We start from the raw sequence: 18,412 nt of genomic DNA, 5'->3' as shown, positions 1-18,412 counted from the left end.
ACCCTTAAAATAATAATATCTACAAATATAAAAATATATGCATTTTTTTTTAAATCTTGCAAAAAATTTTAACTTATATATTTATGATGACGACCCATTTAGCCTAGTAGTTAGTGATTAACCAGCCTAAAGAAACTCTTTAAAAAAACGATTCACTCGATTGTAGGTAACATGTAGTGATTGATAGTTTGACAGATGACGGCTTTAATCTTGTAAAAAACGGAGACAGCCGAAATACAACTGCTTAATTTAAAACTTAGCCGGATTATACTCGTCGCCAATCGCCATACTATAGTTAAAACTATGTCAAACTCATGTCAAATGACTGCAAGTTTCCTCTGCTGGCAATCCCGCCTCTTACGCAGTATTTACATAGTCTTTGGTGACTTACCATTGAGCTAGCTGCCCGACGAAATGATCGACGTTTGTTCCATAATAAACGCGTTCCAAATATGAATAAACAAAAATTTTAGTTTTTAATGTAACAATATTTATGACCAGACTTGTTTACTCTTTGTATTGCACCCATATTAAAGCTATACCTAGTTTGGGGTAAGAGAGTTTGTGTAAAGTGTGTCGATATTATAAAAAAAATATGATTTTTTTACTTTCATAAAATACCTATACTTATAGTTAGATATTAAAATGAAATTGAAGTGTTTCTTGACATTGTCAAAGAAGATTTTTTTACTAAATGTGTATGAACTTATATTACTAACACTAAATATATTTTTTTTTACTTATTCTCTCGGTCTGTTCAAATCTTTGATTTGTAGCCTTCGAAACTCAAATATCATCTTAAACAACAACCTCGTAAACGACACATTGTTAATAATATATAGTCAGACCCTTATCATAGTCAGCAATATAATTAATAGAGCCCAGGCTTTTTGTAATTTTTATTTAGAAATCTGTGACAAGTTACATAAACTTATATAGGTTTTTTTTTTATGGAATAGGAGGACAAACGAGCGTACGGGTCGCCTGGTGTTAAGTGATCACCGCCGCCCACATTCTCTTGCAACACCAGAGGAATCACAAGAGCGTTGCCGGACTACGTTACTAAAATTTGAACCAGCCGACGAAGTTTTCGCAGTGCAGTCGGTAGCACCCTCTTTTAAATTTTTTAAATAGGTTATACATTTTTTTACTTTAAAATACCTATTAAGTATAGTATTTTCTTTGATTAACGCAAGACATTTAAATATCCCCTGAAAATGTGCTCTAGAAAGATCACAAAACGTCGGGCTAACCAAAATAATAATAAAATGTAACATTTACACAAAATCTAATGTAAAAAGCATAGTAACAATTACACGCGTTTTATTAATCCTTTAAGAAGTGTTTTATTTAACCTATTAACTATTACTTTCAACTACGTAAAGTTAAAATTTTAAAAGTGCAGTAATGTGTTCACATTTTTTTTTATGAAATAAGGGACGAGATAAGCAGGACGCTCAGCTGATGGTAATTGATACGCCCTGCCCATTACAGTGCCACTCAGGATTCTTTAAAAACTCCAAAAATTCTTAGCGGCACTACAACTGCGCTTGTCACCTTGAGACATAATATATTAAGTCTCATTTGGCCAGTAATTTTACTAGCTACGGCGCCCTTTAGAATGCTTACACATTACTGCTTGACGGCTGAAATAGGCGCCGTTGTAGTACCCATAATCTAGCCGGCATCCTGTGCAAAGGAGCCTCCCACTGGTTTACATTTGAAGAATACTTGATTATTATCTAATAGTAATAATACGATATAAAACAAAAAAATTAATAATAATATATTGATTGTAAGTTGCCTATAATAATTCATTACATCAATAATCTTTAATAATACGAAGCTTCCAGATATTTAATTGATACCCGTTCCGGAATACCACCCGAGGCTATTTCACACGGATTCATTAGAGTCCTCTAACAAAATCATACTCAACTAACACGATATTAAACGAGTAACTTAACTCTCAAGCTAAAACTTTAGTAGTCTTTCCAGCTTCTTTTATGAAAAAGGGACGAGACGATCATGACGTTCAACTGATGGTAATTAACGTCCTGCACATTACAATGTAGTGCAGCTCAGGATTCTTGAAAAACCCAAAAATTCTGAGCGGCATTACAATTGTGCTCGTCACCTTGAGACATAAGATGTTAAGTCTTATTTGCCCAGTAATTTCACTAGCTACGGCGCCATTCAGACCGAAACACAGTAATGTTTATAATAACTGATTCACGTCAGAAATAGGTGCCGTTCTGGTAACCATAACCTAGCTGGCATCCTGTGCAAAGGAGCCTCCCACTGGTAAAAGCTTCAAAGTCTTAGAGTTAGGCAGCAATGGTCACAAATTCTATAACTTTTACTACTTTTACTTTTGTAAGTAGGCTAGATATTTCTGATTATAAATATTATTCTGAGCCTTGGAAGGAATTTCATAAAGATATTCTAATGAGTATGGTAAGTTCAAGATTAATTAAGGTGTTAAGTAGATACTAAAAATGTGTGTGTGTACCAATTATGCACGCAAGAAGTTATACTTCTTTGGCGTAACAAAGCAATAATTCATAAAATTATTAATTCCTCCTGCTATTCTACGTTTTTAGAAAGAACAATATTGTAAAAATCATGCAAATATGGCTTTGACTATTAATTATTAAATAACGAATACGGCTGTATGGGCTTAAACCCATTGCCTGTCCTAATAATGGACGAAGAAACCAAAAAAAAATAACGAATGTCGCAAACGTCAGAAAATCTTAGGAACCAACCTAGAATTTCGATCTCATCATTTTTTCATAACGCGCCTAAAGACGTATAACTTCAATAAATTTTGATAAATAATTTAATATTTTTCATTTATGACAGATGTAACAAAACCGAAATTTGTTCCAAATAGATTAGTAACGTAATTTCATCATTAAGTATTGTAGAAGTTCTTGAATTTATTTTATGTTAATGTCAAATCATTAATGATTTTTCCTGTTCTTTTGAGTAGATATATATATTTATATTATTGCTTCAAAAAAAATCGCTTTTGTGTTGCAGGAGAATTTTGGCGGCGGTGATCACTTAGCATCAAGTGACCCATACCCTTGTTTTTCCTTCCATAAAAGTAATAAATAAAACAAAAGTTCTAGACATGACCGAAATAACAACCAATTGTATAAATAAAATATTGATAAAGTCTCTATTTCATGCATTTACTTTTTTCTTATGGAAATGTGACTGAATTCTAACTATAGTCCGATAACTGCGTGCGCGACCGTCCGACAGGTTTACGGCAGTCTCCCGCGTTGGCCTTCCCCGCCATCGTCTGTCACCCCATGGGACGGTCGCGCACGCAGTTAGCGGACTAGCCATTGCCGTATGCCGACTGATCACCGAGGACGGGCCAGCTCTATCACAGAAACTATGTATATATGTCTATAGTTTACTAGGCAAAACAGGCCACGTGGCTTCTACATCTATCCATTCGTATTGCTATTTAGACAAGCGTTGGTATACATGTGTAATTATGTCGAATCGAATTATTTATATGACGCTACAAGGCCGGTCAAATGATCAGGAACTCGTAGTTGTCCCTCACACGGTATCATTATTAGTCAAACGTTACAATTTTAATGGTAGGGACGCTTCACAAAGCCTTATGATTATCCACTAAGAACGTAATGTTCAAGACATGAGCGTGCGACACAACCGCCTCACTCGATAGTTCTTCCCTGACTGCCTGTCATACATATCACACTATATACCAGAGATCAGTGCTCGGCGCTCGCCCGGCACCCCATCTCGACTGCACTTCCACCGCACGCCGATTACACTCGAGCCAAGACGAATACCGAAATATCTTCATACTCGCTCGTGTTACATAAATATATACTATAACAGAATCCTATATAACCGTTGTTCCCTTATTTTAAACCCTGAGGAGGAAATTTCTAATCCCTCCTGAGTGCTAACTTACGACATTCAAGGAAGTTTTGAGCAAGATTTCAAGTTTGAAGCCCCAGTAATTTATTGTTAGTAAATGAGATTGTCATGTCAGTCTGGCGAAATTTATAAATGTAACCATAGATGATAAATATTGTATGTGCATATACAGAACTAATATTAAACGATTCTCTGCAAGTTACGGAACCATTCATCGGTATGCCGAAGGCGAATATCACTTGGCATCATTTACTTTTTGCTCAAAATAAATTTCATCCAGCCCTTCTATTTAAAATTCCTACATAATGGGCAATAACTCAGCATGAGAGAATTTTTACGATATCCTTTGAATACATTATATTATATTTATTAATACTTTAATGTGTGTACTTGTATTAGTCGTGAAATTTTATTAAGGCATTTATATACCAAATTCTGTATATATATGTATATACATACTACGAGGGCTGCACTAAAAGTATAGGGAATCAAGGAAGTGACCCAACATTACTATTTAAAAATGTATTTTTGACATTGGATTTAGGACCTTGACGGGGATCATCACTGAGCTTGACACGTCCACGTCGAAATTCAGCCAACCAGCGATAAATTGTGTCATATATATTATAATATTAATATATTATAAAAAAAAGTCCCCCGCATAAGTGTTTGTCTATCTGTCTGCTCGTGTTAAAATCACTGTAATTCATGTTAAAATCACTGTAATTCATGTTAAAATCACTGTAATTCATGTTAAAATCACTGTAATGCAAGGTAATATTAAGGTTTTGTGTATATATTTGTAGACGTCAGGAAAAATGAACCGGCTGGAAACTTACATTGATAACGATGCCTGATCTAAAGACATTTATAGTTCTAAAGAAAAGTTCTAAAAAGGTATATCATGTCAGCATTATTGATTAGGTACTTGACGTGTTAATAAGCGTTACCAACGCCATGAACCGCCATAAGACATCTCAATTAATCTAAATCTAAATATAATAACTGCTTACTGTGTTAGTAATGTTATTTTATGTAATTATCACTATAATTAGAAATAACTATAATCTTAATATATATAAATTACGTGACACGTTGTTTTTCCTCGATGGACTCCTAAACTAATGAACGCATTTTAATGGAAATTACTTCTTGGAGTGCAGTTTGGTCCAACTTGAGAGATACGATAGTTTTTATTTCGATTTGGGACCCATAATTATTTTTATTTCCAATATTTGTTTTATATGGACATATTTTCTATGAGAGAATTTAGTGATGCACGGTTTGACAGTTCCGCTGTGAACCAATTTCATGATAAGAACAGGGAGCACATTTACGAAATAATTCATGGTGACGTTTTGAAATATTATTGGCAAATTCCTAAAAACAGTATTTTTTTATTATCTACAGTACAACAGTCTGTCGGTTCAGTTAGTACCATAAAAAATTCAAATCTTTAGTTAACTTGATTCGTGTAAGTTAGTTGGCAGTACAGTTGTGCCAACTGACAGTTGGTAGCATTGTTATTCTAAGTGGAAACTTTAAAATAGAGTTATAATATTTGCGTTTAAATTACCAACCCCTTCTACAATCATGTCTATCTTTTAAAGATAAATTATCTACTAAACTTACCATAATTAAAAAAAAAACAGCAAATTCTGTATTTAACCTTATCAAATTAACACGTTAAGCATTTCATGCTAATGATAACCCTTCACACTATACATTTTAAATAAACATCATAAGAGTTATCTAGCAAAATGAAAATGGACGCGCAAGATAAATAAATTCCAGTAGCCTGACGCACCAAGGTAATCGCATGATGCAAATTTACTTTTTATTATTATTATTAAAGTGAAACTTTTATTACATCATCTCAAACTTTTTCGTCTGTGTGTTGCATGTCGCGTGACGGTCGGGTGGCGCCTATAGTTCGCAGCAGCTGACCGTGTAGTGTATAGACTATTACTCATTTGTGCCAGTGCTCCACGCTATTTTGTTTGTTTTTATTATTTCCGATTATCATTCAAATTTTCCAAGTATTAAATTAAGATTTATAAAGTGATTTTAATACCCTTCATGGAATATTATTCCAATAAATCTTTAGTTAAATGTCTATAATGTGAAAAAAAGTTTCACTTTTACCGTGGTTTCATAAAATCACTCAATCCTTTTAAATTGTTATATTATAATAATTCAATAAACAGACTTTCGAAGCAAAAACAATTATAGTTTTTGCAATTAGGTGACGATTCCACATTGTATGTAGGTTTTTATTTTCTGTATAAAATATATATCTGAATATAGTCAATAATAATATTATAAAACTCAACTATTTCTAGGCTCTGTAGGTCATATACCTCACTGGCCAAATCGCAGAACATTGATTTGTCACACTGTACAGTAGTCGCAGTGCATATCAGAACATACCCTTTAATTTATAGACTGGCGCATTAAATATAAGACTACAGATTATTAAGAAGTAATTAATATCTAACCTGTTCGTGTTGCGATGTCCTGGCAATCTCTCTCCGCAGGTGTATGATGACCCGCTCTTTCGATTTTATTTCCTCCAGCTGTTGAAAATACTCAACATTATCTATACATTTAATAAAATTGCAAGTACCGTGTACATATTTAAAAAAATGTGGTTGTATACTTATATATGCACGCAAGAACTTCTTTGGCCTAACAAAGCAAAAATCCTTAAAATTATTATTATATTATTGTAAAAATCGTGAAATAAATTATTGAATATTAACCAATACGGCTGTATTGGCTTGAACCCTTTGCCTGTCCTAATAATGGACGAAGAAATCAAAAAAATTAATTAATGGCGCAAACGACATAAAATTTTCTGAAAACTTTATTTTTAGATGTCGTTGTGAGCGCGCAACGTAATAGTCAAAGAAGTTTATCTTCAATAGCATCAAAAAGGTACAAACGTCATTATGTTTTGCTTTTATGTCAATGTAATTTTGCAGTTATAAACCTATTTGAATATGATTTAAATATTATTTTATTGTATTTTGGTTTGGTTTGGTCTTGTTACCAATGCTCAAATAGTTATTAATGCAACTGTTGTGTAATAAGGGGTATTAAAACACGAACGTGGATTTAGTTAGATTATTGTGGATAATAGTATCACATGAGTTTTTTAATACCTAATTATCAACAGCTGCATACAAGACTTTGTCTACACCCAGAATATGAATCCTCTGAATGATTCTGGAACAGTTAGTTTACTGCTAACATTAAAACACCAGTCCTAGTAGTAACCTAATATCATTCATTACAGATTATATACAAATAAACTAAGTATTAATGAAAGAATTATTAATTTTAGTAGTAATTTACATTTTCTATAGTGCAATTATTAAAATTAATTTGAATATTATGTTATTTTGCAGTCTTTAAAATATCCGGCGGTGTGCTGTCAAAACTTGTATCGCTCATTTTTTCAAGAAAAATGGCGTGGTTTCGAATAACCTATTTTTTTTTTACGGCGCGCCATGTTCTGGTAGTGTGGAACGAGCGTAAACGAAAATATTCTTTTTTTGAAATTCATACAGACACCACGCATCGAGCAATAAGAATGTGGCTGTTTGTTGAAACTCTTTGTGTATGAAGGGATCGAAAAAAAAACCAAGGAGTGTTGTTATGAAATTCAGTACAACATTACAACACTCGTTTGGATGATGTAATGGTTATTACGACATTAGGTGTTTTAATGTTGGTAATAAGCTAACTGTTTCAGAATCTTTTATAGAGGATTTAAAGCATGGGTGTAGATAAATAAATAAAACAAACATTCAATGTGGGTTAAAATAAATGTGTCAAACGTCAATAATTGTCAAATTGTCAAATTGATAAAATTGTCAAAGTTTGAGAGACATAATATTTTAATAACCAACTTCACCCTGTTACTTTTAAATTACAGTGATGCGCGCACATCTTAAAATTTTTTCAAAACGTGCCTAAAGAAGTACTATAACTTCAAAAATCAATTTGAACTAATTATACTTATGTCACCGAGGCCAAAAATTAGTTTAAGGGGACCTCTATTTGAACAGCTATCGCTTCATTGTGTGTCTTCTACCGCATTTATCACGGAGAGTATTCCGAAGAGCTGGTTGACCTGATTCCTGTCGCCGAATTCCACCTTAGCAAGACACGCCACAAATTAGGATATTATCCCCACCATCGGTATGTATGGCGTTCCTCCACAGTGCGGTTTTCAAGCAACTTTCTTCCACATTCAACCAAGCTGTGGAATGAACTTCCTTGTGCGGTGTTTCCAGGACGATACGACATGCGTACCTTCAAAAAAAGCGCGTACACCTTTCTGAACTCCGGAAACGCTCCTTTGATTCCTCTGGCGCTGCAAGAAAATGTGTGTGACGGATCTATCTAGATCCGTCACACACATTTGAGGTCTAGATCTAGAGGTTGAGGATGATTTACTGCTAAGTAACGTGTCGGGCGTTAGTAACCAACACATAACATTGGTGAGGTACACTGAGATAATAAAAAACATATAGATATAGATATATAGAATAGATTTATAAATAAAGGATTGTTATCATAAAAAAATCTTAACTAGCAAAACGCCTGAATTATTTCACTAGCAATCTTACTGATGTAAACTTTGCATCTTAGATTCCAATGACATTATCCCAGACACGGACTAGTAAAAAAAGAAGGACTCCGTGTCACCTGACATAACAGTGAAGCACCAGAACAAGCCTGTAAACGAGGAAATACATAGCCCCACGCATACACTAATACAAGCCGATCGGCCGCCATTATACGATTTGCCATCGTCTGTGACAGATCAGTTTGCGTCGCAATAAAATATTTAAAAATACCGTCGTGCGTTGTGAAAAAGTGTAAAAACGATAGTATTAACGCATTTTTGGCCATATACGATTATTTAAGGGAGAAAAAATTGTGTGTTTGGTATCCCCCGTAACTGCACACACACTAGCATAAAGGTGCTTCACTTGCTAATATCACGGCGCGGAGTCCTTCTTTTTCACTCGTCCGTGATCCCAGATAACAATTTTTTTCGTTATTACTTTATATATTATATAATAAAATCATTACAATTTTATATTTTTAAATAAAATTGTAATTTTAAAGTCATTTTTAAATGCTGTAACCATACATTTAAAAATCTGTAACCAAATTTAGAAAAATATTGTTGGTTGTACCTACCTTACTAATTTTCATAAAAATTAGGGAACTTTAGGTCTAGGTTTAATATCCTGTTTATGTAAAATGAATGTGACCATTTGTTTCTATTGAATAAATTAATAACTTCACATTTAAGAAATGGTCTCATTGAGCGTCGAACCTGCAAACTCTTAATAGTTACTCCTTTGCACAGGATGCCGGCTAGATTATGGGTACAACAACGGCGCCTATTTCTGCCGTGAAGCATTAATGTGTAAACATTACTGTGTTTCGGTCTGTAGGGCGCCGTAGCTAGTGAAATTACTGGGCAAATGAGACTTTACATCTTATGTCTCAAGGATGTCGAGCGCAGTTGTAATGCCGCTCAGAATTTTTGGGTTTTTAAATAACCCTAAGCGGCATTAATGGGCAGGTCGTATCAACGCCTTGCTCGTCTCGTCCCTTATTTTTATATACAAAAAAAACTCGCGAACTTCTCAATGAACAGAGAACAGTCATAAATAAAATCGCTATTATAATAAGTAACTAACCAATTTGTGGCACTGTGCGCGCGCATCTTTCCTGCCCGCTTGTTCTAAGGCCGCGTGTTTCGCGACCTGCGCGCGCAGCTCTGCAGATCGTGCGCATTCTGCCGCATGTGCAACCTAAAACCATTCCATAAATCAGAGTTTTAAATTAGTAGTACCGAAAGGATAATGCTAGTGATATAAACAATATGTTATGTTTTTAAAGTGATAACCCTCACTTGTATGTTTCACCTCAATATGTTATGTTTAATACACAAATAAAATAATAGTTAAAAAAAACTAAAAAGCACGCTATATATAAAATTCAACTGAAATATAGAAAATAAATTTAAATTGAAAATAGTGTAAAAAAAATATATTTTATTGTAAAAAAAGCGTGGGGTGCTTTTTAAGATATTATTAAAATAATAATTCTTCTACACCCCACGCTTTTTTTTACAATAAAATATATTTTATATAAAGCGTGCTTTTTAGTTTTTTTCAACTATTATTTATTTTTAATTTTTTAGTCAAATTAGTGTAATGTCATCGGTCCTCGATAAATCTACAAAGTTTGAACGAAATCTAGCCGTTCAGAGTGGGTCAACATCGAGCCCAAAGAATTCGGTTACAAACATACATACAAACATACAGGTGAAGCTAATATAAAGCGTATAATTATAACGAGGCGGTACTAGAATGGTTAGCTCAGTTGGTTAGAGCACCGTAACGGAACGCCGGAGGATGTGGGTTCGAAACCCGCATCGTTCCTAAAATTTTGTTTTTCAAATTTTATTTGTGTTTTAATCCTAGAAGTGAGGGTTATCACTTTAAAAACATAACATATTGTTTAGATTTACAAGAGCGACATCTCAAGTCAATTTCCTAAAATTCAAATTTTGGGGTTGAGCAGGTTATCAACTGTAAAGTAGATCCTGTAGATGAAGCCATAACCTGAGAGTTGAACAAAGCAAACAGAATTTTATAACAAGGCGATACTCGAACGGTTAGCTCAGTTGGTTAGAGCATGGAACGCCGGAGGTTCGACTCCCGCATCGTTCATAAAATTTTGTTTTTCAAATTTTATTTGTGTACGAGTGATATATCGCAATATCGCTCTAGCAATCAATAAATAAATTGCTTATGTATAATCATATATTTCGCGAATACAGGCCATAATAGCTTATCGGAGGGTATTGGCTCAAATTATGAAAATGTCTAATATACACAATACATACACTTTCACCTACATATATACACAATGAATACTTTTTTTTTTACACAAAAAAAGTATTTTACAATTTACTTAAATATAAGTACAAATATAAACCCATTCGGATTTTACCGTATACTACACTCGTCGCATGTTATAAATAACTAAGAGAAAACTAAGAATATACTTTATGACATAATATCAGTACTTCAAACTAATTACAATATATACTTACTTATATACAATACTTGTATAGTTATTACTTTTAGTTTATTTCTGTATTTGTTTAATTAAGTTTCAGTTATCAGCTTGTCGTCACTAGCAGATTATATATTTTTATTTTCTGTTAATTCTGTTATTTCCCCCGCGAGACAGGCAACGCTTGTGTGTGGGGGTCAGCATAAGATATTACTTTGTACATGTAAAATGCGAAATAAATGATTTTGTACTTTGTTTTTTTTTTGTCAGTAAAGAAAATAAATATTTTTGTTAAGTTAATTGAAAATATGAAGAAATATACCAAGATTTATATACCATTAGTAAACCTGACGGAGGTAACAGTCTAATTTGCCCTGTACTTTTCCCGGGGCGTAAAAAGAATAGGGGAGTCCCAGGCCCATGGGTGTCGTAAGAGGTGACTAAGGGCTTTTTAGAAGTGGGAGAGTCACGCTGCCGTCTTTTGACGTCAGCACAATCGGGCCAGGCTCGTCCGGGTTAATTACCACACTCGCACAGAATACCGGCGTGAAGTAGCGGCCTAGTGCCGCTGTGTTTCGCATAGGTTAGTGTCGAGGACCGGTGCCAACGCGGCTCCCGGATGTGGATAGCCACGTGTCGTCCTTATTGGATCTTCTGCTGACTACACATCCCGATGGTTACCAGGTCTTTGTCGACGCCCCTCTCGGAACGTCCGACCATTGCCCGGTCAGGAGTGTAGTGCCTATCCGACGCCAACGTCGCAGACCACCAGCGACCCGCCGCGTTTGGCACTACAAGTCAGCAAATTGGGATAGGATGCGTTCCTTTTTTGCATCCTACCCTTGGAGCAGGGTTTGTTTCCCTTCGGATGATCCTAGTGCCTGCGCCGTTGCAGTAGCTGATGTGATACTACAGGCTATGGATATTTTTATACCAAACTCTGTAGTACCCATCGGTGGCAGATCACAGCCCTGTTTCGGTGCGTCAGTTAAAGCAGCATCTGACTGCAAAAACAGGCGTATCGAGCTTGGGTTGCGGCGCTGGGCGCAAAGGATCCGAACTGCACAGTTCTTAAGAGGAAATACAACCGTGCCTCCAGATTTTTTTAAGCGGCAAATCGCCCGTGCAAAGTCAAAACACGTCGTCAAAATCGGCGAGCAGCTTTCCAGTTACCCGACCGGAACACGCAAGTTCTGGTCGTTGTCAAAAGCTGCTCTTGGTAACTTCAGCCAGCCGTCCATGCCGCCGTTGCACATGAGGAATGACACCCTGGCCCTTACGGCAAAAGAGAAAGCCGATCTCTTGTGCACTCTCTTCGCCTCCAACTCGACTCTTGACGACAACGGAAAAACACCGCCGACCATCCCGCGGTGTCAGAGCTCTATGCCTGAAGTACAGTTCAGACAGAAAACTGTTAGGCGAGCTCTGTTTTCGTTGGACGTCAGGAAGTCGAGCGGGCCGGATGGCATTTCTCCAATCGTGCTTAGAACGTGTGCCCCTGAGTTGACGCCGGTGCTAACGCGTTTATTCCGGCACTCTTATTCTAAAGGCGTAGTCCCTGACTCATGGAAGTCAGCCCTTGTCCATCCGCTCCAAAAAAAAGGAGACAGTTCGGATCCGGCAAACTACAGGCCTATTGCTATTACCTCCCTGCTCTCCAAAATCATGGAGAGCATAATTAGCCGTCAGCTCTTAGTATATCTAGAGGGTCACCAGTTGATCAACGATCGACAATACGGGTTTCGCCATGGTCGGTCGGCAGGTGATCTCCTGGTATACCTAACACATAGATGGGCAGCGGCTATTGAAAGCAAGGGGGAAGGCCTGGCAGTTAGCCTGGATATAGCGAAGGCCTTTGATCGTGTATGGCACAAGGCGCTCCTCTCCAAACTTCCATCATTTGGGCTTCCCGAGAGCTCGTGCAAGTGGACCTCCAGCTTCCTCACTGAACGCAGCATACAGGTCGTTGTCGACGGATATTGCCCAACCCGAAGCCCGTGAATGCTGGAGTGCCCCAAGGCTGTGTGCTGTCTCCCACGCTGTTTCTTCTGCATATCAATGATATGTTGGACACCTCCAACATTCATTGCTATGCAGACGACAGCACTGGTGATGCTGTATACACTGGCCATACAGGTCTCTCTCGGAAAATCGTCAACCAGTGCCGGGAGAAACTTGTGTCTTCTATCGAGTCCTCTCTTGAGAAGGTCCCGGAATGGGGAAAATTGAACTTTGTCCAATTTAACCCCCAGAAGACTCAAGTTTGCGCGTTTACCACTAAAAAAACCCCATTTGTCGTATCACCGCTCTTCGACAACACTTCCCTCAAAGCCTCGCCTAGTATCGGAATACTGGGTCTCGAAATCTCGAGCGATTGCCAATTTCGTGGTCATTTGGAAGGCAAAGCCAAATTGGCTTCAAAGAAACTGGGTGTCATTAATAGAGCACGGCAATACTTCAAGCCGGCCCACATACTAGCGCTCTACAAAGCGCAGGTCCGGCCACACATGGAGTATTGCTGTCATCTCTGGTCTGGCGCACCCCAGTATCAGCTCGATCCATTTGACTACGTGCAACGCAGAGCAGCTCGAATTGTCGGGGACACAGTGCTCTGTGAACGGCTGGATCACTTGGCGTTGCGTAGAGACGTCGATTCATTGTGTCTTCTACCGCATTTACCACGGGGAGTGTTCCGAAGAGCTGTTTAACCTGATTCCTGCCTCCGAATTCCACCTTCGCACGACACGCCACAAGTTAGGATATCATCCTCACCATCTGGATGTGTGGCGGTCCTCCACAGTGCGGTTTTCAAGGAGCTTTCTTCCACGTACTACAAAGCTGTGGAATGAGCTTCCTTGTGCGGTGTTTCCATGACGATACGACATGGGTACCTTCAAAAAAAGCGCGTACACCTTCCTTAAAGGCCGGCAACGCTCCTGTGATTCCTCTGGTGTAGCAAGAGATTGTGGGCGGCAGTAATCACTTAACAACAGGTGACCCGTACGCTCGTTTGTCCTCCTATTCCATAAAAAAAAAAAAACTAAAAATGTGTTTTCTGATATTTTATCAATTTGTCAAAACCAAGTATAATAAATGTTCAGCATAGCTTTTTGATTTATCTAGTTTTGCAAATGTGCACGGAAGCCGAGATTTATTTTTAATTATAATCTATTATTCCCAATTGTTATCAAAACAAAAATTGTGCACATTCCCCTCAGTTTTGATCCCAAATGAAAGTTTTATTGAAGACGTTATAGTGTCTCTTGAGGCTTCTAACAGACATAGCTGAAAAATTAACCAACAAAACTTCTTCTTCTTACAACAGCAAAAATAAAAATCACTAATTGTAATGAATTAAGTGTTTGCATTTATTTTTTTATTTCTTCCGGCTGATAATGATGATGATGATGAAGTGTTTGCATCACATCAAACTGTCGAAATGATAAATTTCACGAATTTCAAATTAAATATCGCTCTGACAGTTATATCAGTTGTATTGCTATGGAAACACGAAGTGACCTTAACACGAATTTTATTAAATTTTTTGGTGTTTTTATGAGTAATAACTTTTTAAAACCACTGCATATGAAACTTCATATATTGAAATTGGTCAAGACGTTTTTGAGTTTTATCGAGATGTTAGTGTATAGACTTTTTAAACAACTGTAATTGATTTTCAAATTTTTGACTCTGTGGTAACATCTGTTGGACTAAGAGAGTGGAATCGCAATCTTCATAGTTCATAAACTTTGGTACGGTACTTGATAATATTGTATATTGCTCGCTAACTGATCAATCAAATTGTCTGTTCAATTTTATCTCATTATCAAAACATAAAAACAAAATAAAGAAATTCATAAGTCTATTGGCAGCAAAAAAATACATAGTCACACAAAGCATTACAGTTTTGTTTGCTAGTAAGAGCACTAATGATCACATAGTGTAGAAAATGTAATGGCAGCGATCATTAAACGCTGCCAATATTATCTTTGCAACATAATTGACATGTTTTAACACACATGTCACAATAGCACTGATTACAAACGTCCCTCTATTCATTTTAAATGGACATCAAAGTTAGTTGTACTTCCAAAGTCATACAACGCGTAAAATGTTCTTTAATATACTTAAAATAATGGTTTTTCTTCAAGAGGCTTTAAGTCTAAATCTTAGTAGTACTCTTTATAAAGAAGTTTTATCGTATCATAATGAAACATACTTTAAAACTGAATACGCATATCAAGTGGTGAATAAGATATTCAACTCATACACACAATGGTTCTTCACAATTACGTTCTGCGAATTCACTCACTTTGAGAACAGGATCCTCAAATATACTGAAACCTACGGTGATGGATATCCAGTCATGCTTCTAAATGGTTGTCCTAATACGAATATTACAAAAGTTAAGCCGAAAATTAATATACATGGCGAAACAGCTTATATCGTAACATCTAACGATCTATCCATTGATGAAAGTGAATTTGCAATTGAAGCTTTTATACACACAGGAGTGTTCCAACCGAGATCTGCTGTTATTTTTGTTATTAAAATGCCAGTAGAAATGGACAGCTACTTCTTTTATTCAATGAAAAATCATTTCGAACTCTTATGGAATAGAAGAGTCACAAAATCTGTTCTTATACTATGGTCAGAACGCTTGAGAGTTTTTTCGTATAATCCATTCAACGGAGAAATCAAAGATGTTACAGACGTCAAAGATGTCAGTCATCTTCTTGCAGGGCAATACGATAATTTGTTTGGCTACGAATTACGATTAAGTGTTTTTAGGAAACTGTACACATCTAATGAAACAGGGCCCGTCCGCTGCAACTCAAGATTGGCAAAAACAGTTATGGAGAACTTAAACGCAACTTGTAAGCCTTTGCCACCCCGAGATGGTAGTACTGTTGGGGATCTGTTGGAAAATGGTACTGCAACAGGCGTTACTGCTGATTTAATCGATGGATATACCGATTTGGAGCTTAGCTCTAGAATTTTAAAGAATTCCTACTATGGCTACATTGATACAACCTATCCTCTAAACCAAGACGAACTCTGTTTCCTTATTAAAAAATCGATAAAACAATCGACATTCAAGACGACGTTAAAGCTCATATCCACTGATATGCTAATATTACTTATGTGCAATGTGTTCGTTTTAATAGGAGTAACACTTTTAGTAAAGAGGGTCGAGATATTAGTATGGAATATTAATGACAATAGAACAATAACTTTGACAATTTTCGACCTACTCAAGTGTTTTATAAGACAAACTGTCGATTTGAAATTCGCGGGACCAGTTTTCAGATGTTTGGTATTAATGATAATGCTGTATTCCTTGGTAATTGACTGTGCCATAGACGTAAGTATGCTATTCATTATTTACTTTATGTTGTTTAGTGATTAAACTTATTGGAAAAAAAATGTTATTTGAAATATTGTTCGCAGGGTATTATAACATCAGCCATAACGTATCCACGATACAAACCAGATATTTCAACACTATCGGAACTCTTTCAGTCCAATCTGACTTTTGGTATTCACAATCGACATAGAATCATTTTTAATAACAGCTTACCTGATGAATATTATGAGATGATCAGTGATAGAATTGAAATTGTCAACGACCAGAAAATTAAGCAAATAATCGATGAAAGACAATTCCAGTATGCGCTTTTGCTAAGGAAGACCGATGCCCTGTTTATTAGCAGAAAACCATCAAATATGTTAAGTGGAAGACCGATATTTCATACCGTAGAAGAATGTCCAGTGCCATGTTCAATAGTTTATGGTCTACGTTATGGAAGTCCTTACTTACCAAGAATACATAATATTCTCAGTCACTTAAACCAAGGAGGAATTCTACAACATTGGGCTCAGTCAGAGGATTTATCGACTGGTCAAAATCATGCTAAGGCATTATACGCAGGCAACAACAAAGAACGGAAACCTCTTAACACAGCAAATCTCAAGGAAGTGTTTATCGTTATGTTAATTGGAATATTTATAAGCTTATTATCTTTTGCAGTGGAATTTCTCGTAATTTTTCTTCAAAGAAAAAGTCTTCGGTTCAAGCTTAGTTTAGTTATCTCAAGAAATTAAATATCTCACCTTAAGTTTTTCTTGAAGACCCTTATTAGCCGCTTTTAAAGACTGAATTTCTGTCGTTAGTCGTTTGAGTTCGACAAGTTTATTGCTCACTGTATCGTCTGCCTTTTCTGGCCTTACTGTTCGAATTTGTTTGTCTAATAGTTCTTCTCTCTTTTTGAATTCAGTCTTTAAGTTTCTTATTGTGCTTTCGTGTCGGGCCTTCAGCGCTCTTACTTCGCTCCGCTCGACATCGAGCGACTTCTTTAAGGTTGCATTTTCAAGCCTCAATCGTTCGACGAGGCCTTTCAGTCTATTTAGAAAAGCGTCGTCGACGGTGCGCTTGTGTTCTTCAGCTGCTACGGCAGATAATTGACTGGAGGTCGATGTGTCGGTGGACGCCATGTTGTGACGTCACCGGCTCGTATTGTTCGGTGTGTCTCGATCGTCCGCGGTTTTTGCCTTGTGTCTTTTGCCTTTGCGTCTCTTTCTTTGATTTCTAGGTCCTGAAAAAAATAAAAATAAAGGATTAAATTATGCATGTATAATCAATTATCCATATAAAGTCATCTCTGGTCTGGCGCACCCCAGTATCAGCTAGAAGCATTTGACCGCGTGCAACGCAGACCTGCTCGAACTGTCGAGATCCAGAGCTCTGTAAACGGCCAAATCAGTTGGCGTTGCGTAGAACGTTGTGTTGTGTGTCTCTTAATGCATTTATCTTTGGGAGTGTTCCAAAGAGCTGTTTGACTAATTCGTGTTGATCCCTTCCTCCAAATTCCACCTTCATCCAATTCAATTCGTGGCGTGTACACGACACGTATATCATCCCCACTATCTGCAGTGCATTCTTCAAGGAAATTTCTTGTGCGGTGTTTACAGGACGATACGACATGGGTTCCTTCAAAAACAGCGTATACACTTTTTTAAAAGGCCGGCAACACTCCTGTGATGTCTCTGGTGTTCCAAGAGAATGTAGGCGGCGGTGATCACTTAACATCACGTGACCCGTACGCTTATTTGTCCTTCTCTTCCATAAGAAAATAAAGGTTTGGATTGTTTGAGTACATTGACTAGTTAACTAACGGCGCCTTTGTTCCATTTTTAACCGACTTCAAAAAAGGAGGAGGTTTTAAATTTGTCGGTATGTTTTTTTATATTTCTTACCTCAGAACTTTTGGCTGGCGAAACCGAATTCGATAATTCTTTTATTATTTGAAAGCTGGCCGTGTAGTCCCATTGTAATTTGGTCCAGATCTGACAATGCCATCCATGAGAA

The 18,412-nt window shown here is 36.7% G+C and overlaps 1 protein-coding gene across 1 annotated transcript in view; it reads right to left on the bottom strand.

Annotated features, from left to right (window-relative positions):
* The window catches only part of LOC126974325 (rootletin), a 201,031-nt gene that overhangs the window by 168,046 nt on the left and 14,573 nt on the right, over window positions 1-18,412 (bottom strand). Inside the window, exons 2-4 of the mRNA XM_050821783.1 lie at window positions 17,158-17,639; window positions 9,657-9,770; window positions 6,429-6,506 (exon numbers count right to left, since the gene is read on the bottom strand). Coding sequence (XP_050677740.1) covers window positions 6,429-6,506; window positions 9,657-9,770; window positions 17,158-17,538 — 573 coding nt within the window. The 5' untranslated portion in view covers window positions 17,539-17,639. The remainder of the gene's footprint in view (window positions 1-6,428; window positions 6,507-9,656; window positions 9,771-17,157; window positions 17,640-18,412) is intronic.

The sequence above is a fragment of the Leptidea sinapis genome, chromosome 32 (genome assembly GCF_905404315.1).
Source record: "Leptidea sinapis chromosome 32, ilLepSina1.1, whole genome shotgun sequence".
Taxonomy (NCBI): Eukaryota; Metazoa; Arthropoda; class Insecta; order Lepidoptera; family Pieridae; genus Leptidea; species Leptidea sinapis.
Note: the sequence above shows the minus strand (reverse complement) of the source record. Positions and strands in the feature narration are given on the sequence as shown.